Source organism: Rhipicephalus microplus, chromosome 3, assembly GCF_043290135.1.
Source record: "Rhipicephalus microplus isolate Deutch F79 chromosome 3, USDA_Rmic, whole genome shotgun sequence".
NCBI lineage: Eukaryota > Metazoa > Arthropoda > Arachnida > Ixodida > Ixodidae > Rhipicephalus > Rhipicephalus microplus.
In genome coordinates this window covers 133,364,744-133,388,607 of record NC_134702.1, presented here as the reverse complement: position 1 = coordinate 133,388,607, position 23,864 = coordinate 133,364,744, and the positions used below count along the sequence as shown (strand labels likewise).

General features: G+C 45.2%; 1 protein-coding gene across 2 annotated transcripts in view; it reads left to right on the top strand.

The window, feature by feature from the left end:
- Positions 1-23,864, top strand: part of LOC142803361 (uncharacterized) — a 123,208-nt gene that overhangs the window by 23,129 nt on the left and 76,215 nt on the right. For both annotated transcript variants that reach the window (XM_075888479.1, XM_075888478.1), the window contains exon 4: positions 7,208-7,311. In XM_075888479.1, coding sequence (XP_075744594.1) covers positions 7,208-7,311 — 104 coding nt within the window. The remainder of the gene's footprint in view (positions 1-7,207; positions 7,312-23,864) is intronic.

Genomic DNA, 23,864 nt, shown 5'->3' with positions numbered 1-23,864 from the left:
CAGTCCTTGATCGAAAGACGTCCAACTTGCAAGACATACGCTTATGAGCAGCCATCGGAGCCTTTATTAATGCAACCAACGCCTACTCAGTCATGGTACCGCATCGGTGTCGATCTTTTTCAGTACTCGGGAAGACATTATTTGTGCACCTATGACTTGATGTCCGATTTCCCTGAAGTGGAGCTACTGCCCGATACAACAGCCAGTACCGTCATCGATAGACTGAGTGCAATATTTTCAAGGTACGGCATACCAGCCGAGGTTTCTACTGATAATGGCCCCCAGTTTAGCAGCCAAGAGTTCATTAATTTCGCAAAGCGTTACGACTTGAAGCATGTGAAATCAAGCCCGTAGTACCTGCAATTGAACGGGCTCGCAGAAAAGGGTGTACAAGTTGTAAAACGCATCCTAAAGAAAACAAAAGCTGCAGGCGGCTGCACACACCATTGCCGGACTTCAATCCAGTGTCAGCAACGCTCGTCAAGAAACACCGGCAGAGAAGTACCCTACCTGGCCTCTGCGACAATGACGTGGTTCGCTTGAATGGGACACCATGGGCAATGAAAGCTAAAGTGATCGGATCAGCCGACCCACGGTCCTTCTACGTACGCACAGAGAACAACACTGTGCTGAGGCGCAACCGTCGGCACCTTCTGGCGACGAAGGAACCATATAGTGTTGGTTCATCAGACGACGAAGATTTTGCCAACAACCACATCCAATTTCAAGGTGAGGCGTCATCGACCACCGCAGCCTCGCCCGCGGAAGCTCCGCAGCCGTCGCCTCAACCACTGAGACGCAGTTGACAACAGACGCGGCCGCCAGAGCGTCTGGGTTATGACCAGTGGTTCCAGCAGACAAGCCAGCGGCATCAATTTCGTCAACTGTTTGGAAGGAGGATGTATCATATCTGATGAAAGCACATGTGCTATCTACATGCATGATTGCCTCGTGCGTACTCCTGGCCCTCACCTTTTCTAACCCTTTCCACCTTCGACTATAACTACCAACGCAGAATAAACGATGGGGCTCCCTTGTTTCTCGACAACCCAGCTGTACAGTCTGTTCATTCCACACGCGAATGAAACAACACGTATATAATCTGCATGTGCGTCTTTTACTAGAAAAGGCATGCATAGGTAATTTTAAGGACTCCAGCGCTTATCACGCTGCGCTGACCATGCAACGCTTGCACGAAAAGGCGAGCGTTTCCAACGCTTTACTAAGACGAGACGGTGGTGGCACCTACCCGTCGCCTTGCGTTCTACACCTTACCACCTCTGATATGGGCGCACACACCTGTCTCAAAGTCACGCGCTTTGTTTTTTAAGAAAACTGCCAGATGGCGCTCATGTCTCACGTGTGAAGTGACTTTATGCGCTCGTTCGACTCCCCTGCACGCTTGAGGCACTCTAACGCAGCGCCTCCAGAATACCATTCACCGATTTTGTTGCACAGAAGAATAAATAATTGCTTTGTTCACTCTCTCCACACGCAAGGCTATCGTATTTTGACGAATTTTGCAGATTAACATGCAGATATGGGGCCAATTTTTTCCCCTTCAAATAATGAACATATATAGGAGGGCACGTAGTCACCAGGGGCCCTTGCATCATTACAGTAACGCGAGCGTGAGTGGATACGTCGTGAGCGCGGTGTAATTAAATGAGAGATATTGTAGCCACGTGATGACATAGCTGCGTACGTGTGTGCATAGTCTGCGCGATATAGCTGATACATGAATCGTATCACTCGCCCGAGTTGCGGCGTGATTACTGCTTCTCGGCAAGAGCAAAGGTGGTGGGCGGATCCGATCTTTGCCGCAGGTGTCTGCCAGTTAAGGTGATAGATGTAAATTAAAGTCTATGGAGGCCCAACTTTAATTCTTGGCTATCACGGTGCTGGTGTCACTGTCAAGCGTTTGATGCGGTGAACTCGAAGCAGCGTATTCTTTGCAAGTAAAATAATTTGATCAGCTTGCACTACTTGTGCAGGGCTGGGGCAACAGAGGACTTCCTGACAATTTAGCTTTTCATCTTTCCAAGGCGATCGTCTGCTAATTTGCTGGATCTGGTTCGAAGCGAAGGCTGCAGGAGCCCTGTAATAATTTTGATTATGCTAACTAGCTAGGCATAATGAACGCAATACTGAGCAGTTTTGTCTTGATTGATAAGGTTTTTATTAAAACGGCTATAGTTGTGTTGATTGCAAGCAGCAAGGTCATGATTAGTACCAAGCTATTTAACGTAATACATACTAGCAATATCCTAGTAATCGTCATATTAGTAAAGTCTAGTTAGTATAATTTATTTAGCGTGCTCATGATTAATGTCAAGTTAATTAGCTTGGCTTAGTTGGCGCATCAAGTAGCATGTTTTGTTTGCATTTTCCCAGCTTGACATGGCTTCTTTAGCATGGTAATATTAAGATGTGGGGATAACCTCGGTCTCACTATGACTTAGGTTATAAGCTTGGTTATAACATGCCCTGGCCTAACTGGCCAAGTATGCCACCCAGACAAATAGCTAAATAGCCGGCCACCCGTGCTCGAGAGCTAGCAGACGATGAACACAAGGAAGAGGGCTTGCGGCTTCGTTTGTTACTGGTTACGGTTTCGTTTTAAAGAAAAGAACAAACCCTTTTGAACTTTGCGACCTGATTTGAAAAGGTAAGTCGAAAAAAAGTAGGGTGGTCAAGCGCAATTGCTGAACATTTGATGCTTTTTGTTTTGTGAAAAAAAAAGCTTTAAGCCACATGAATACACATGGAGTCAAAGGCAGGCCAGAAGTACGAAGATTAGACAAATGTGTGTACTACCCATCATTCCCATGCTCGTCGAAGCGCCGTGCGTTGCAGCTCCCATAGACACTGGCGCCAGAGTTCCCTCTAGTAAGTATTCTAGGAAACTCTATGGGTACACCAAGTCCCAAGGATCATTCGCAAATTAGTTTGAGCTTTGCATAAACTGTGCAGTTTATTACAATACTTCAAGGCTGCGAATTGCAGCATATTGCTGCGACTCAGACAAACGTGTTTCGAGCCACCTATTCACAAAGTGACATGCTCTGCCCACTGGACGTCACCGTGGCGGCTGCTCTGGTTGACTGTGGAACGCGAAGCACGGGCCCCGGGAAGGCGGAGCTTAGCCCTGAGCACTCGAAGGCAGAGTTGAGGTAGTTGAGGAAGAAAGCTGAAGCGGAGGAGGAGGGTACTTATTTATTGTTGGTAGCTGCATTATTAAGCGATGCTTTGATTGAATTATGGTGCATTGATTTGATCCAGTAGTGGTTCAATCGAAAACGGAGTGTAAAAAAAATGTGTAAGGATCCCTCTAAAAGACATCTCCAGAAAATGTTTCTTACACATTTATTGCATAGGTGTACCTCAACACTCATTGGAAAGAGAAACAAATCAAAGAAGATTCTTCTCATTTAATAACACCACCTATCTTTGTCGAGCGTCCTTGACTCGATACCAGATTCCATGTAAACCAATGAAACACTGCGCTCTGGGGGCTAGGTTTGACTTTTTCACACTGCGGGCTCATTCAAAAGAGTGTATCGCTGTGGCTCGGAAAGATCCCAAGTTTTAGCCAATATTTAGCCATCCTACATAGCACCCATGGTCTATGCTTGCAGGTTCACACAACATCGATACTCCCGCTGGGTGGATCAGCCAACACCACCTAAATTAGCTTGTGTTGGATCAGCCTGCGTTTATTTTCAAAGTGATATTTTATATATGTTTAATGAGTAAAGAAGTTTTCGAAATTTGACAGGACATGAACAGATACTGTGTGAGACAGGCTGAGATTTTTTGAGACCATGTTGGTGGCGTCGGCTTCAATACGAACGATGTAAAGCAAAGTTATAGAATTAAGTCAAATGTCCCGTGGTGCTCAAGTGAACTTGCATGTGCATTTGGTGCGATAAAAGTTGCATGATGTTTTCAATTACACCACAGATCACAAGCATATGCGACATGACACTGTCATCGCATGACCAAGGTATACGTAAAGTGAAAGCGTATCTTCTATAGAGCCCCATGTATCGAGTAGTTGGCGGCTCGTTGTCACCGTGTTCTTCTACGTATAGAGGGGAAACTAATAACAAACAAAAAATGAAATAGAATAAATTATGACGTCTCAACCGGAAGTGGTAACGATGTCCTACATTTGTCCTAAATGGCGCGAAGCTGAAATTTTCCTTCATTGCAGGCCTTTTACGTATCATTATAAGAAACGCATCTTTATTGCGCCTTATGGCTCACTAATTGCGTGCGCGAAGACCAAGAAGGAATATTGAGGAATAAAAGTTGTTTTATCAGCCAAATAGTAGACTTACAACATACACAGCAAACTTTGTAGAGGAAAAAGTGACACAACTGTTCACGAGCATAACAGTTTGAAAAATGCCATTGCCTAAACGTGGAAAACCAGTGCAGCGAGGCCACAACCTTTAAAATATCACTTCAGAGCGCCTCGTTGCTTAGCGTGTCGCATTCACCGCCCCGAAAGGCCAGGGCACACCAGCCGTCCGCCAGCGAAGGCAGTCACAGGAGCTATCTACGCATTCTGTGAGCTTCTTGAGCTCTGTAATGTCACGCCAGTGAACAGAACATGAGCAAATAAATCAATCATGAAAGATACGCACGAAACCACTACGAAAAAGTGACCTATGTCTCGTCGACCGGCAATGCACCGAAGTAAACACAATGCCTGATGGCAGATTGCCTGGCTACTCCCCCTTTCATTGATTGATATGTATTGGGTTTAACTACTCAAAACCACCATATGATTATGAGAGACGCCATATTGGTGGGCTCCGGAAATGTCGACCACTAGGAGTTCTTTAACGTGCTCCCAAATCTGAGCACACGGGCCTAGAACATTTCCGCCATCATCGAAAATGCAGCCGCCGCAGCCGGGATTCGATCCCGCGACCTGTGGGTCAGCAGCCGAGTACCGTAGCCACTAGACCACCACAACGGGGCCTCCCCCCTTTTATGGCATTTGACGAAAAATTGGGGCTATCAACCATTCAGCCATTGTCAGATAAACCGTAAAGTCTATAGTTAACTTTCCATACATCAAACTATGGCATTAAAAATGGCAGATCCCACGTACAGTGGGAATCGATGATATGCGAAGCACGAATGAGAAATGGGGATATGTCACTTTGTAATCAGCACAACGTTACCAGGTGGAGGTAAATGATGCCGTACATCACTTCGAAGTCATGATTATCATGTTTACATTTGTCGTTTACCTTTGTAATCTATTCACGTCACGTGATACCGTATTTATTATATGTGGAGCTAGCGAAACGCCCGCGAGCACGCTATGAGCGTGGTATGTTGCCATGTTCTTACATGACACGCGTGTTAGGATTATCATTTTTCCACCAGTCAAATATTTCGTCATTCATTGACGTTACATAACACCAAATTTTGGTACATGTGGAGCTATAAATATGGCAGTGAGTGCATCATGAAGGGCCCAATATGCTCGAATGTAGCGTTGACTCGTGCGCCCGCTGGGCACAGCGACGGTGCCCAGCGACGTTACGTTAGCAAAACGCGAGCACTCTATAGACCCATTCCATGTTTGTAAACACAGGTAGGCCGATGTCGACATTATGAATAAAATTGTAGCGACGTCCGCACGTAACTTGCGCCATAAGCGCTGAAGCCTCCGATGTGCTCCAACAAAATGACGTTGTGAGATGCCATAAGCGTTGTGAAAGCCATAAGCGCTGAGAGCTGCGATGTGCTCCAATAAACAAAACCAAGTTTTGAGACGTGACTCCGTAACGCAGTTCCTCGGCATACCGTTTTTTTTTCTCGTTGCTTGACTGAGAACACCACATGCACCATTGAAAACCCAGCAGACACTGCGGTAGACAGAACATTTATTGCCTACCAAGACAGCGCCACCGCATTTTCGTGACGTGTGTCCGGTGGAATTTGTCTATAGACAAATTATTGGCGCCTTGTATTGACGAAATGTATTGGCACATTGACTGTGGCATGTAGTCATGTTCTCACATGACGCGCATCTCATGATTATCATGTTTGCACCAGTGACATACCTTTGTCATCCATTGGCGTCGTGTAATACCGAGTTTGGTACATTCGAAGCTAGCGAAACGGCCGCGAGCGCATCATGAGCGTAGCATGTAGTCTTGTTACATGGCACGCATCTCATGTTTATCATGTTCGCACCAGTATCATTCCTTCGTCATCTATTCACGTCCCGTAATACCAATTTGGTATATGTGACGCTAGCGAAACGGCCGCAAGCGCATCATGAGCGTGGCATGTAGTTACATGAAACGCATGTCATGATTTTCATGTTATAGTGTTTCGCTTGTGTTCGCCATGCAATCATGCCATACTATACCCGTTTTGCAACATGCCATGTGAACGAAACCACCGCAAGAGCAGAAGAACCATGAAATGTAAATCATGACATTCATGACATACATGTCAAGATTTTCATGTTACGACTAGTCAAGCATGTTCTTCATGCAGCCATGTAATGCCATACCAAGTTTGGTATCGATACTATTATCGAAACGGCCAGGAGAGCTAAAAGTCGTAGGGGGCTAGATAGATAGATGGACGAAAAAAACAGAAAAAAAAACAAATATAGAATTTGCTTTTTTGGACGTCACATAACGCAGTGTATTTTTCTGTTTTACGTTTTTTTAGTTTTTTCTGTTTTACGTTTTCTTTTCTTAGTTCTTGACACGTGTTTGTTTCCGGTTGTGTGCCATCGATCATGGGAGTGCATATTTTGTTATATCACGTTGTTGATGATGACAGGTGAAGTTGAGAATGACGTACATGCGTGTGATGTATTTATTAGTGTTCGCTTCGAAATAAAATTTTCAGTTGCTAGAAAGCGCTTGTCTGTGTCCTCTCTGAGTGTGTGTATTTTTAGCGCTTGTTTCGTCATGATGCTTATCACTGATAAACCCAGGGAATGCAGTCAGAAGAAAACGAAAACACACCCGTATTCTGTGGTGCTGACGAGTATTTCAACAATTACCAATCATTATATAGGAGCTCTTATGTGCACTTGCATTTGCTGCCGAGATGAACCGCGTAGCGAGATTTGCTGTCTATCTATTGAGCAGTAATGTAACTCAGTTCGGGTGACGCATGCAGAAATTTACTTATTTGTTCGTATGTTTTTCTTGTCAAGGTGTGCTGATTCTGGCTCAAATAACAATACGTGCCACATGGGAAACGTGCCAAAAAAGCGATTTCCCTTTTGCTGCCAATCTTGTAGTTCTCGAGAAAACATGAGTAAGTCACAGAATGTTTGCTTTTATGTGGTTAAAACAATTACGTTGATGCTTACTTCGGTTTACCATATTCCAAATCATGGCGATATTTTACGAGAAATCCGTGGCCGCTGTGAAGGTTACACCAATTTATGTTTTGAAACATTACTCTCTTGCTTCGGTAATTTAGTTAAATTACGGTAACCCTTAATGATATCATTTGTTATCAAGACTCTCCCAACAACAAACGTCAATTTCGTGGTTTGAGCTTAACTTCGGCAGGTTGGCATGTAATGATTACGTTGATCTGGAAGGTGTGGTTGTCAGCATGGATAGGCAATAAAGGGTGAAGCTCACTTAGACTCAATCACAGAATATATTTGATGCCTAAAGCTCACTCGGACTCCAACTCAATATTGTTTTTCTCAAGCAGACTGTGGGTGGCAAGTCCCTATACGTAATGGGCCACAAGGCGAATCAAACTAAATTTGCAATCATGGCGGATCCGACTAGTAATAGTAACATCGTAGTTTGGCAGTGGAACTGTTGTAGATCCTTGCGTAAGAAGGCGGGCCTTCAGCAATTCATTTGGTCTAATACTAACAAGCCGGAAATTGTTCTACTTTAAGAAACATTGACTGGCTCATTTATTCTATCGGGCTATAGGTCCCACTGCTTATTCGGACAAGATACAAGGGGTATCTACACCTTTGCCACGACGAAGTTTACCACCGTAGTTCAAGATCTTTCCATGAGCCATAGTAAGACTGAGCACTTGCTTGACCAGGTGATACCAAGTGGGCAACTTCGGAACAGCCTGTTCATCCTGAACATTTACAGTACTCCTAGGGACATGTGACAGCGTTTCACGTCGCTAATATCCAAGGCAGTAGGAAAGGCAGCTGGGGCCCCACTCATTATTGCCGGGGACTTCAATTCCCCACATCAGGACAGGGGAAATATCACCCCAGTAACGTTAAGGATAGAGATCTCTTGCAGGCTGCTTCAGAATACGACCTAACTCTATTCACGGATCCTTCATTCCCTACCAGAATTGGAAAGTCCTGCTCCAGGGACACTACCCCGGATCTGACCTTCGTGGCAAACTCGAGGTCGGTAACCTGACACAATCTCAACAAAAGTCTCGGCAGTGATCATTACATTCTAGTCACTTCAATTGAAATACAGAGCAGACCTCCAAGGGAATTTCAGTTCACAGATTGGGATCGTTTCCGGGAAATCAGGGCGCAGAAAGGTTAGAGCCGGGAGTCACCAGATTCTTTCGATCACTGGGTAGCACAGCTCAAGGAGGATGTACCTGCAGCTACCAAGTCCATAGTTACTGATTTTAGGGTTGACAGAATGGACAGTCGTCTAGCGCATTTTTTCGAAGCTAACAACACCCTTCTCTGGAAATGGAAGGGACAAAAATTGAACCGTAGGCGGCGGAAAAAAATCGCTGAGCTGAATCACCAGACTGAGGAACACTGTCAGACGCTCTCTAGACAACAATGCGATAAAGTTTGCAACTCGGTTGATGGCCAGATGCGCACGGGAGGCAGGTGGAACCTGCTGAAGCACCTGCTAAAAAAATTGAACTCGAAATCCAACCAGAGGGGTGCTATAGACTATTTCCTCCATATGGCCAAACAAGATGACTCAGAACAAAAAGTTTTCGAACGCCTCGCGAATAGTTATCTGCCAGTTTATCTCTCGTGCGATGCCGACTATCCCCCTTACAAGGGTCCGCACGTGGAGTCCCTAGATGAACCTTTCAGCACGACTGATGTGAGGAAGGTCCTCATGAAACTGAACAGTCGATCAGCCCCAGGCCCGGATGGTATCTTAAATCGTATTCTGTGTAATTTGGATGATGCCTCCATACAAATACTCACGAACGAGATTAACAAGGTATGGGAATAGGGCACTGTCCCGAAATCGTCGAAGCTGGCGTCAGTCATCTTTATCCCAAAATTGGGATGTCCACTTAATCTTTGTAATCTAATACCCATATTGCTTACATCCTGCATATCGAAGGTGGCCGAACACGTCATTAATAGCCGCATTACTCCACACATTGAAGACCTTGGCTCATTTCTGTACATGATTAGCTTCCGACCAGCATTATCGACCCAAGATTTTATGAAGTGAATAAAACACCAGATTATCGACGGTCAAATGAGAGATGTCAAGGCAATCTTGGGACTAGATTTAGAAAGAGCTTTCCAGTCTCTCCCTTGCTCATACTCTACTCTCGATCTCTAGTTTGGCTTGGGACATAGATTCCACGCATTCATGAGCTTTTTTCTCCAAAGCAGAAAGGCCATGATCAAGATAGTTGATGTCCGGAAACAAACAGTTGATGTCCTGAAACAATATTGCGAATCCTGCAGTATTGCTCGTGTGCAAGCACGTATGTGCGTATGCGTATGCGTGCGAGTTTGTACGTGTGTGTGTATGCGTGTGAGAGAGAGGGAGAAGACTGTTTTAACCGTAGGCAAGCATGGTCAAAATGAGCCCCCAGAAAATGCATTTTAGGAAGTGCTAAGACGTATACGTGGGGAGATACATTAAGTGTCTGGTGTATTGAAACAGAGGTTGGTTTATATTGTTTTTTGCATTTTCATTTAAAGAATGATTGGAATATCTATATTTTGAAAAATAGCAACAATTGAAATAACTGCATTTAAAAATATCAGTCATTTCGAAAGTAGATGGAAAAGTCTTCCTGCTAGTGTCGGCAACTGTAACATTCATGGCTGATAGAGCTGGCACACAGTTGCTTGGGGGGAAGGGGGGGGGTTGAAGGGAGAGAGTACATGCCTGGTTTTGTTTTGATTTGTTTCTCAACACCCGCTTGCACGGCATTATCGCCCCACCTGCTTTTGATTTATAAAGCGTAAGCTGTCAACAATAGCATGTACAAGCAGGAAGCTTCGATTCGCATAAGTTCACATTTTAAGAAAAGGGACCGAGAGAGGAGTAAAACGCAAAAAGTCAGTGTCTTTCTTTCTGCATTAAAATAATAGCATTTGATGCGACATTCAAGCTTCAAAATATTGTGCTCTTAAAGAACAGCGCAGTCTCAGCAGGAGATATCCTATATGTTTTTCCTGACATCAATTAGAGATGGTATAAGGTTCCCTTTCAAGAGGCACCATTCGCTCAGTGGTTGCAAAGATATATATGTGCGCACAAATTTTTCATGAGCCCATTTTCTGGCCGTGTTGCAAAAAACAAATAAAAAATGTTTAGGTTCTGGCCGTAGCGCAGCGAGTCCGTTTGATTTTGTATGAATTGTAATTCAAGCTATAATACACTATGTTGTGTAATTACACGAATCTCATACGGCTACAACTTTTCAGTGTACTTTATTTTAATTTAATTGCTGAGGAGCCTATATGTGGTCATACTTAGCGGCAACAATTCCCGTCAACAGCGTCACTACTTCTGATCGAAGCATACGGGCACATTAGAGAGGTGGCATTTAAAAGCAAGAACATGTGAAAACAATGGTGTGCGTGTGTGATGCAAAAACGTCGAATATGCGTGGAACCACTACGATGACTGTGGCAACGAGGTCTTTTTGAACTCACGAGTGTTGAAGGTGCAGGAGAAGATCACTACAGGAAAAGCTTCAATAAAACACGTCACAAGGTAGGAGTTCCGTTCTATGTCAAAGATCAAATACAAGATTACTATATATCACAAAAAGGCTTGAAGGACACATAATCACACTGCCAATAGTGTCAGATGTACTTGACACTATTATGAAGGCAGTGGCAGTAGCTACGGTCTGTGACGACTAGAGCTGGGGGCAATGAAAGTTTTGGCTTGAGGATTGCAGTATCATTACTCCAACCATGGCCTCCGAGATGGTGGGTGCGCGGCGTGTTTCTCTTCGGCTGTGCCAATCGCCCACTGAGAACGTGTGTTAGGAAATAGGCGTAGTCTGCTCTTTTCTGCTCTCTACGGCGCTCCCAACAAAGATCGAAAAGGTTGCCGCGCTGTTGGCGCATTTTGCATGTTGCGAGAAAAGAATGGTTCTTGCGCATTTATATGAGCTCGCACTCATTTGGATGGGGTCTTGAATTGGCGAGCGTCACCACCACACTCCTAAAATGAACGGACACAGCAGACGCGGTCGCAAGAAACCAACGACAACACACATTTATTTAGCTGAGTTAGCATAACATAAACAGGGGTCAACACGCTAAGACATCCTTACACATCATTAAACAACACTGCACAACATGGCAAACAAGGCGGTGTTGCTAACGCCTGACTCACCACGTGGGCCCACCGCAGACAGCCCGCGGTGCCATCCACGGCAGACCCACCACTGGAGGCAACCATCCGCGCCACCACCCCACGCCAAAAGAGACTCGCTCAACCCTCTCGCCCGCCACCAAGGCTTGCCTACCACTCTACCAATCACGATGATGATAGTGGTGATCACTGCTCGCGAACTCAACGCCACCTAACGCTTATTAATTGTCACTCCCGAAATACGGCTTCTGTGTGACACACATGCACCACGCGGCGCAAACAACTTTACAGGAGGTGTCAATACACAAGCTCTAACAAAATATGACAACCCGTGTCCCTACATAATGTCCGTGCATGATGACACCGCCATCAGTCGACATTGCTGCACTCTCCAGCTCGAAGACTTCACCTCAGTGCCGCTCCAGCAACAGCAACGTTGCTGTCGGCGCGACGAACCGTCACTCGCGCCGACACGTCTTCCAGCTGCGACCAGCATTCATGAGGGCTCCCGACTGCAGGCAGTTGCGCAGGTCCCAGGCATCTCCATCGCCCGACCTCACGACCGCATTCCTGGCCAGCGGCGTTGACGATGTGCAGAAGACAGCCAGTCGCGGGTTACATTACTCCCGCTGCATACATTCTAAATCACTCGAAAGAACAATGCAGTAGGCCAAAGAGAACGAAGCTTCGGGCCCCTCTCCCACATGGTACGATGGTTAGTACTGCTAGCTAATACATTGGCAGTGGCCGAGACGCCCATCAAAATAAAACAAAACTCACTTTTGCTTAACTCGTGCATCACAAGATGAAAAAAATGCCAGATCTCACGTACAGAGGGAATCGATGATATGCGAAGCACGAATCAGAAAGCTTTATATGTCACATTAAAATCAGCACAACGTTACGAGGTGGAGGAAAATGACGCCGTACAGCACTTCGGTGTCATGATTATCATGTTTAGATGTGTCGTTTAACTTCGTCATCTATTCACGTCACCTGATACCGTATTTATTATAAGTAGAGCTAGCGAAACGCCCGCGAACACGCTATGAGCGTGGTATGTTGCCATGTTCTTACATGACACGCGTGTTAGAATTATCATTTTTCCACCAGTCAAATATTTCGTCATTCATTGACGTCACAGAACACCAAATTTTGGTATATGTGATGCTAGCAAAACAGCCACGTGCGCACCATGAAGGGCCCAAGATACTCCAATGTAGCATTGACGTGAGCGCACGCGGAGCACAGCGACGCTGCGTTAGCAAAACGCGAGCACCGTACTCTGACGCCTGGCGCTACCGGAGTGACCACCGTCCATCGGCACGGCCCGATGAAAACCGGCGTGAAATCCGTCATGCTGCATTTCGTGCCGATGCGTTACCAGGACCACACTCCGTCTGCCTCTTTTTGATGAAGGAGGAACGCCGGACGCGCTAAAACGCATGTAATGATCATGTTTGCACCAGTTACACACAGACTTTCATCATCTATTCATGTACCGTAACAACAAATTAGGTTTAGGCATGTAGTCATGTTCTCGCATGACACGCATCTCATGATTATCACGTTTGCACCAGTCACATACCTTCACTATCCATTGGCGTCACGTAATATAATATTTGTCATATGTGAAGCTAGCGAAACGCCCGTGAGCGTATTATCTGTGTGGCATGTAGTCATGTTGTTACATGACACGCATGTCATGATTATCATGTTTGGATGTGTAATTTACCTATGTCGTCCGTTCGCATTGCGTAATACCGAGTTTGGTACATGTGAAGCTAGCGGAACGGCCGCGAGCGCCTCATGAGCGCAGCATGTAGTCATCTTGTTACATGACACGAATCTTATGTTTATCATGTTTGAACCAGTATCATACCTTCTTCATCCCTTCACGTCCCGTAATACGAAATTTGGTATAAGTGAAGCTAGCGAGACAGGCACCAGCGCATCATGAGCGTGGTATGTAGTCATGTTGTTGCATGGCACGCATCTCATGATTATCATGTTTGCACCAGTTACACACAGACTTTCATCATCTATTCATGTACCGTAACAACAAATTTGGTTTAGGTGAAGGTTGCGAAACAGCCGCCAGCGTATCATGAGCATAGCTTGTAGTCATGTTTAACATGACACGCATGTAATGATTATCATTTTAGGGTCTGTCGCTTGTGTTTGCCATGCATTGATGTCATACCATACCTATTTTGCAACATGCCATGTGAATGAAACCACCGCAATAGCTGCAGGATCATAAAATGTAAATCCTAATATTCGTGACATACATGTCATGATTTCATGTTATGACTGGTCAAATATGTTCTTCATGCAGTCATGTTATGCCATACCAAGTTTGGTACCGATACCATTATCGGAACGGCCAGGAGAGCTAAAAGTCATAGGCGGATAGATAGATACGCTCAAAGTTGCCGAAGTTCGCTAAGAAATGCTTCGCATTAAAGAAAAGTTGGGGAAGCAAAGTTGAACACCTCCACGCCACAATCAACCTAGTTGTGTGACGTGTGACAGGCGGCAGCGCACAGCCTTACGCCTAATGAGGTGCTCGGCAACAACCGGCATCTATCCAGCACCCAGCCCAGGAACAGAAGAGGCAGCCGCAAGAAGACATCCACTCTGTAAGGTGGCCCTATCGCTCACCGCACACAGCAGCTTACCGAGCGATCGGCGCCCACCATCCCGGACGGTGTCACGACGCCCCGCCGTCGAGCCGCAAGACAAGACAGCAACGACACCCGGCTCCCTGAGCCGCATGGAATTGATGAAGCTATTTGCAGAAAATCGGACCACCCGCAAAGCTTCCATACTCACTGGCTTCGGGCTTGGCCTACAATCCACGTGCTCTAAGCCTTGCTCACCCCAGGGTGCAGACCACATGGCTCTCGTACTCAACTGAACAACGTTCTTGAAAATCAACCACAACAACAACAACAACATGAACACTTGCGAGCAGAAAAAAATAAAAACTCGAGTGTCGTTAAGCTCAAAAACCTCAGAAATACCGATATCCTCGCTCTCAACAAAGCACACCGCCGATGCTAGCAATGAGAAGTCCCCCTAGGCCTACTCTACCCCAACTCTAACAAAAGCTTGTACCGAACCATGAAAACTGTCGTCCGATGCTCCAAGAGCCCAACGTTGGGCGCCAGTGTGGGGTCTAGAATGGGCGAGCGCCACCACCACGATCTTGAAGTGAACGGACACAGCTGGTGCGGTCGGAACAAACCAACGACAACACACTTTTATTTAGCTGCTTTCAGAAACGACGACATCATCAGCCGAACTATTATAACATCAACAGTGATGAACACACTAAGACATCCTTACACATTATTGAACACCACTCAGCAACATGACAAACAAGCTGGTAGCGCTAACACCTGACTCACCACGTGGGCCCACAGGAGACGGCCCGGGGTGCCGTCCACGGCAGACCCACCGCTGCAGGTAACCGTGCGCGCCACCACCACACGCCAAAAGAGACTCGCTCAACTCTCTCACCTGCCACCAAGGCTTGCCTTCCGCCAGGGGTCACCACAAGCGCTAGAGCTCTATCAAACATGATGATGATAGTGGTTATCACCGCTCGCGAACACAGCGCCACCTATAACTCAATAGTTGGCACCCTCAAAAGACAGCTTCTGTGCAAGAGAGATGCTCCACGCGGCGCAAACAACTTTACAGTGGGTGTCAGCACCCCCCCCCCCCCCCCCACACACACACGTAAATTTAGCCAGAGTTTAAAAAATGTGCCGGAACACGTATTTACGACGCGACCAAATGCATGTTGCTCACCATTGTCTGAAGTTAGACAATTTTTTGTGTTCTCGAATATTGTTTATTATATTTGTTTATTTGACTAAATCTTGAAGTAACGAAGTTAGATAACGAATTTCAATGAGAAAATTGTAGATCGGTTTGCAAAATTTTCAAATAAATATTTTTCAACTTTATATCTGTTAAGTATTAGTGTTTTTCTGCTAATTAGAAATGTCTGCGAAATACCAAAAAATACCACGTGATAAATCCGCCTGCGCGTCAGTGCGCCAATGATTCTAGTGCTCCCTAACGACCCAAAAACGAACGACAGGCTTCCCTAGCACAGGTTTATGACAACGATAAGCAGACACAGCGATTATCGTATTTGTGGCCGATAGCAAAACGCGTTCACCGTAAAGACACCACATCGTTGCGGCCCCGTGAGACAGCACATTGGGGCAAATGCTATGGTCGTTCGTACGCGGAACGTTAGAGAGCACTAGAATAATTGCGCGCACTGGCGCATGAGTGGGTTTGTCACGTGGTGTTTTTTGTATTTCATGGACATTTGTAATTATCAGAAAAACACTAACACCTAAAAGATATAAAGTTCAAAACTTGTCTAGTCAGACGTTTTGCAAACTGATCTACAACTTTCTCATTGAAATTTTTTATCTATATTCGTTTCTTGAAAAGTTAGTTCTTAAACATATCTAGTTAAACAATAATTGAGAGCACGAAAAATAGTAAGACTAACTCCAGGCAACGGTGAGCAACATGCATTTGGTCACGTCATAATTATGGTTTCCGGCATATTTTTAAACTCTGGCTAAAGTTACGTGGGACACCCTGTATATTCTCAAATTGGCTTTTTGCTGCTGATTCGAGCCGTCCATATTAGAACACTTATAATCGCGGTGCTGCTGCAAGACACTCGCATGTGCTGGGAACTTACTACACTTCAAAGTTTTCGAGTTGTATAGTAGGGGGAACTGGCAAAGAAGAAAAAAAATGACAGCCCGATACAAAGCGAAGTCAGAACAGTGCCGCGCTATACGCTGGCAGTTTACACTCGATTAAACGGGTTAGTTTTTTTTTTTCATTTCATGTAACTAGCGCTGATGGTCATGGTAATGCCGTTTCGAGAATTTTCGCAGACACGCTAATGCATCACAGTTACCTCTCGCCATAACACAGAAGCAGAAGACAGGGAGGAGGGTGCAGGTGGTCGCCACACGTCTAAACTGAACGTCACCGGTTCTGCGACGACCACGTGCTCCTTAAAGGCGTGTTTTAGCGCGATAGCGTCGATAGCGTTAGAGAGCTCGTGTCGCAGACATTCCGCCGTCAGCGTCGGCACCGTTGGTTGTGAGCGAAAAATTGTCCCTGAGTGAAAAATCAAGAAAGAAGCAAATAAAATAAACAATAATTTTTTTGGTGCCATTGTGGATCTAACACGGGCCGTCCGCGTGGCAAGCAGGTGTCCCGTCACAAAGCCACAATGTTACTTGCAGCTGCTTCGGAAAAATACACCACATAAATGCCATGTAGTGGAAGGAGCCATCTTAACGCATTTTGTTCGACAGGTGTCACGACGAAAACGAGACCATTCGGCGATTTGAAGGTTCATTTCGAAGCCAACAAGCTACGTCAAAAAAGGCAGGGATGATGCAGCCATCAGCGCAAAAATACACACAGGAACTTTGAGACAGTTATAAAAATGGACAGGTATATCGATCTAGTGGAAACCATATCATGCCTTTCCGGAGGCGTTGATCAAGCAAACAGCAAATGCTAGATAATGTGCTGTCATCTGTGAGGCATTTTGAGACTCCTTATGGCCACCGAGATGGCGAGCACACGGCGTGTATCTTGGAGGCCAAGTGACTCTTGCGTTAAAGCAAAACCTTTATCTGTGAAACATTGTGAAAAACGTGTCTCGACTGTAGCGGAGCACCGTTCTAGCAGAGGGAAGTGGCCACACTGCCCAGTCGCTGCATTACTACAGATACGTCACGCTTTCGCGCACGCGCGTTTGTGTGCGTGTGTATGTGTGTGTGTGCGTGCGCGTGCGTGCGTGTGTGCGTGCGTGTGTGAGTGTGCGTGCGGGCGCGCGCGCGTGTGTGTGCGTGTAACAAAACATTATAAGTATGCACTTAGCGGTTGAAGGGCACACCAGAGGCCGGGTTTCACTATCGTGTTCAACTATTTAAGGCAAAGATTAAGGGCCCCACAATTTTTGGTCACTTTGGTCACCCATTCGCAGTCTGATTTTTAAGATGTTCTTTGAAGTTTTTAGGCACTGAAAGAAGAAATATTGAAATTTTTTGCTCATTCAAGAACACAACACGCGTTCAGGGTTTGGTGTACCTGGTATGAAACACTGTGCGTTGCATAGCTGTGATACTTTGCACTTTTTTCTCTAGCAGTTTACATAAACGAACACTTGGTTATCATCAGAAAGACGTGGTTCTGCAGCATGTGCGACCTTTTGATTTGGATGTTGCCGAGAGCAGAGTAAATTGACACGACAATGGCTTTGCCACGAAAACATAATAAAAATTCAGATGACAAAAAAGGTGACGATGACAACTCATGCAATTTCATTGTGAAAGACGTGTGAAGTAAATGTAGATTGGCTAATCGAAACCTTCTACTATATTTCAACAAAATTACTTATCACCGTACTATTCGAAACCTTGTAAAATTACTTATCACCGTACTTCGGTGACATGACCAAGGCACTCAGATATCTAGAGCACAACTGTGCTTCAGTTGATCACCTGATAAATATCATTATATGATAAAAAAGTGAAACAATATTATATGCTAGCCAAATATGATTAAACAACACAATTAGCCCAGTTTTACCAATATATGTCTCTAAAAGGGAGGATTTCTAGAATGCCTTTATATTCCTCAAGTCGAGGTATTAACACCGAGACAAAACAGACCGTATCGAAAAAAAGTAATACGGCTACAGACTAATTCATACTTTACCTATATGAGGAAAGTTTAGTAGTTGCGTTTTTCTTCTTAAATGGGACCAAAATAGATGCAGTAACAGAAAAAAAAATACTTGCTTTCAGTGCAGCCAGGATATCATGGCCGTCTCTCTTGTTTGTACGCGATAAAAAAAGCGCACACTAGAATTTTGCGCACTCTGTTTTCTGTCACGGTTTCCGCCGCCATCCGTACCCACAGTGAATGCGCCATCTCGCGGTTTCTGGGCGCTCGAGGCAATACACGTTGGTGTTGCTGGAAAGCGTTGCTTTCAAGACGGGTGGAGAGAAACACACCGCGTGCCAGCAATCTCGCAGGCCATGCTCTCCAACCAAGCTCTGATTCAGTCCGGAATGATAGTAAATTAGTTCAGAATGATAGTACACACACACACACACACACACACACACACACACACACACACACACACACACACACACACACACACACACACACACACACACACACACACACACACACACACACACACACACACACACACACACACACACACACACACACACACACACACACACGCACGCACGCACGCGCGCGCACGCACACACACACACACACACAAAGAGAGAGAGAGAGAGAGAGAGAGACATCTTTTCATTTCAGCCCTAAGGTGGGTAGCCTCCTCAGTATGGGTAGCCATGTCTCGCTTCCACTGCTGGCGCCCTCTTCTCTGATAGCACATGGTCAAGTTTGTCTTCTCTACGCGCTCTTTTCTCTTCGTTTTCACTTGGGATTGATGACAGCGTTGCGTCCAGTTTGTTTGTGGACTTCCTCACCATGTGGCACAAGGTTATGCACGTGAATGAAATGAAATATCCGATAGTTGTTTGGTCTTGCGTCCACAGAAACTGCACCCCATGAGGGTGACAGAGACTTCAAAAGGGCGATGAAAACGGTACATCAATGGATGCGGTGACTGATTGAACATCCTAAACTTTGTATTACGCAGTGAAATCTCGATTGCGGGAGGATTCGTAAACACAGTTCAATCAAATCATGTTGGGCATATTGTTTCCTAACAACTCGGTTTCGACCAAATGTAGCCGCAGAAGCACAGAAGAACATACAGAACAGCTCTTTGAATGCGAAGCATTCCTTAGCGAACTTCGGCGACTTTGAGCGTATCTATCTATCTATCTATCTATCTATCTATCTATCTATCTATCTATCTATCTATCTATCTATCTATCTATCTATCTATCTATCTATCTATCTATCTATCTATCTATCTATCTATCTATCTATCTATCTATCTATCTATCTATCTATCTATCTATCTATCTATCTATCTATCTATCTATCTATCTATCTATCTATCTATCTATCTATCTATCTATCTATCTATCTACTTACGACATTTAGGTCTCCTGGCCGTTTCGATGATGGTATCAATACCAATTTTAGTAAGCCATAACATATGACTTTAAGACGAGCATAAGAGACTCGTCATAACATAAAAATCATGACATGTATGTCATGAATATCATGATTTATATTTCATACTCTTGCTGCTCTTGCAGCGGATTCGTTCACTGATATGTTGCAAAAGTTGTATTGAATCACACGACTGAATGAATGATATGTGGTGTTTAACGTCCCAACACCATCATATGAATTTGAGAGACGCCGTAGTGGAGGGTCCCGAAAATTTCAACTACCTGGGGTTTTTTAACGAGCACCCAAATCTGAGCACACGGGACTACAGAATTTTCGCCTCCATCGAAATTGTAGCTGCAGTAGGCGGTATTCGATACCACAACCTGCGGGGCAGCAGCCGAGTAGCTTAGCCACTATACAACCGCGGCGAGGTGGTATGACATGATTGCATGGCGAACACAAGCGGCAGACCCTAACATGAAAATCATGACATGCGTGTCATGTAACAACATGACTACTTGCCACGCTTTTGATGCGCTCGCGGCAGTTTCACTTGTTTGAATGACGAAGATATGTGAATGATGCACACATGACAATCATGAGATGCGTGTCATGTAAAAATATGACTACGTGACGGACTCATGATGTGTTTGCGGCTGTTTGGCTAGCTTCACATATACTAAATTTGGTATTTCGAGACGTGAATGGATGACGAAGGTCGATGTGACTGATGATGACGATGTGACTGGTGCAAACATGACAATCATGAGATGCGTGTCATGTTACAACATGACTACATGCCATAGTCACGATTCGCTCGCGGCAGTTTCACTAGCTTCACATAATCTAAATTTGGCATTACGTCACGTGAATGGACGACGAAGGTATGTGACTGGTGTAAACATGATAGTCATGAGGTGCGTGTCTTCTCAGAACATGACTACATGCAACACTCTAGGCGCCAATACACTTCGACCTAACCCGGCGCGCGTGCGTGCCGGCGCTCGTTTCATCGTGTCACGCCGGCGATGTCACGCCGATCTGCCTGCCTCATACTCGGAGGCGCTCGCCGCGCTGCGTTGCCTTGACGCATGCACGGTTGAGCACGCCCGGCGTCCCTAAATCAGCATGTTGCGTTTCGCGCCGGTTGCTGCCAGGCCGCACTGACAGACACTAGTCGCGCCTTGCGTCAGACTGTAGAGTGCTCGCGTTTGGTTAGCGTAGCGTCGCTGCGCCTAGCGTGCGCGCGCGTCGTTATTACGTCGTAGTACATTGGACCCTTCATGATGCGCTCGGGGCTGTTTCGCTAGCTCCACATATATTCACTTTCGTGTTATGTGACGTCAATAGATGACGAAATTATATGACTGGTGCAAGCATGATAATCATGACATGCGTGCCTTGTAAGAACATGACAACATACCACGCTCATAGCGTGGTCGCGGCCGTTTCTTTAGCCCCACATTTACCAAATTTCGCGTCATTTGACGTGAATAGATGAAGACGGTAAATGGCACGTCCAAACATGATAATCATGATATGCGTGCCATATAAGCCATGGCTACATTCTACTCTCATAGCGCGCCCTTGGCCATTTTGCTAGCTCCAGATATACCAAGTTTGGTATCAGGTGACGTGAATATATGGCGACGGTAAATGACACGTCCAAATATGGCAAACATGGCATGGAAGTCATGTATGGCATAGTTTACCTCCGCCTCCTAACGTTGTGCTGACGTTAAAGTGACATATAAACATTCCTCGTTCGTGCTTCACATATCATCGATTCCCGCTGTACGTGGGATCTGCCCATTTTAAATGCGAAGCATTTCTTAGCGAGCTTCGACGAGTTTGAGTGAATCTATCTATCTATCTATCTATCTATCTATCTATCTATCTATCTATCTATCTATCTATCTATCTATCTATCTATCTATCTATCTATCTATCTATCTATCTATCTATCTATCTATCTATCTATCTATCTATCTATCTATCTATCTATCTATCTATCTATCTATCTATCTATCTATCTATCTATCTAGCCGCCTACGACTTTTAGCACTCCTGGCCATTTCAATAATGGTAATAATACCAAACTTGGTATGGCATAACATGACTGTATGGAGAACACGTTTGATTAGTCATAACATGACAATCATGACATGCATGTCATGAATTTCATGATTTACATTTCATGGTCCTGCAGCTTTTGCGGTGGTTTCGTTCACATGGCATGTTGCAAAACTGGTATGGTATGACATATTAGCATGGCGAATACAAGCGACAGACCCTAACATGAAAATTATGATATGCATGTCATGTAACAACATGACTACATGCCAAGGAGATGATGCGCTCGTGGCTGTTTCGCTAGAGTCACATATACCAAATTTGGTATTACGGTACGTGAATAGATGATGAAAGTATGGGACTGATGCAAACATGATAATCATGATATGCGCGTCATGTAACAACATCACTACATGCCACACTCATGATGCGCTGGCAGCCGTATCGCTAGCTTCACTTATGCCAAATTTGGTATTAAGGGACGTGAATGGATGACGAAGGTATGATACTGGTGTAAACACGATAAACATGAGATATGTGGCTTGTAACTACATGAATACATGCTACGCTCATAAAGCGCTCGCAGCCGTTATGCTAGCTTGACATGTACCAAACTCGGTATTACGTGATGCGAATGAATGACATAGGTAAATGAAACATTCAAACATGATAATCACGACATGCGTGCCATGTAACAACATGACTACATGCCACACTGATAATGTGCTCGCGGCCATTTCGCTAGCTTCACATATGCCAAATTTGGAATTACGTGACGCCAATGGATGACGAAGATATGTGACTGGTGCAAACATAATAGTCATGAGATGCGTGTCATGTGAGAACATGACTAGCGAGAGAGAAAGAGAGAGAGGTAAAGATGCAAAGAAAGGCAGGCAGGTTAACCAGATGCACATCCGGTTTGCTACCCTGCACTGGGGAAGAGATGAAGGGGAGAAAAGAGGTTGCAGAGAGATGAGAACGTACACACATCACGAGCACACTCGGGGAGTACACACAGTCTACAGGCGGTTGCTCAGGTTTGTTGACTTTAAGTAAAGTAGCAGTGCTTTAGTCGCTTTCTGCGCAACTGAGGCAGATGCCCAAGGTCCTAGTACCTTCTGCACACAAAATGGTCTGGGGTCAAGTTGATTCAAAACCATCCGGAACTGGCATCGCTGTGTGTCGTAGCAAGCGCAGCTGCACAGGACGTGTTCGATGGTCTCTTCAGCTCCGCAGTAGTCGCATGTAGGAGTGTCTGCCATACCAATGCGAAAGGAGTACACCTTTGTAAATGCAACACCCAACCAAAGGCGGCATAACAGTGTCGCATCGGAGCGGGAAAGTTGTGATGGTAGCTTTAGCTTGAGCGAAGGATCCAGTTCATAAAATTAACACCCTTGGAAGCTGGTAGACGACCAGAACGTGCGTGTGAGATCTCGAGCCAGCAGGTAAAGTTGTCTTGCTGCATCATTCCTTGATAGAGGAATCGGGACTACACAGATTTGTTCATGGGCTGAGCGGGCTGTATCATCGTCTAATTGATTTCCGGCAATACCGATATGTCCAGGCAGCCATTGATATATAATATCATTCCCTCGTGCTAGAACTTCATGATGGCAATGTCTTATTTCTTGTACCAATTGTTCATGACTCCTCCTATGCATGGCAGACTCCAAACTCTGAAGCGCTGCCTTCGAATCACAGAATATGACCCATTTTCCTGGACGTTCTTGAACGAGATATTGTAAAGCAGCCCTTATAGCAGCAAGCTCTGATGCCGTAGATGTAGTCATATGCGACAACTTAAACTTGATTGTCGTTGCTGCAGCCGGAATCACAGCGGCACCTGATGAGCTGCTGGACGAGACGGACTCATCAGTGTATATCTGCGTTCGGTCTAAGTACAACTCATGTAATAATAGCAGTGTTGCTTGCTTCAATGCTACTCTGGAGTGATTGCTTTTCTTTTTGATTCTCGGAATTTCTAGACGTACTTGCGGCTGGTAGAGGCACCACAAAGGACATGCCATTCTCGCAGCTGGTGTATAT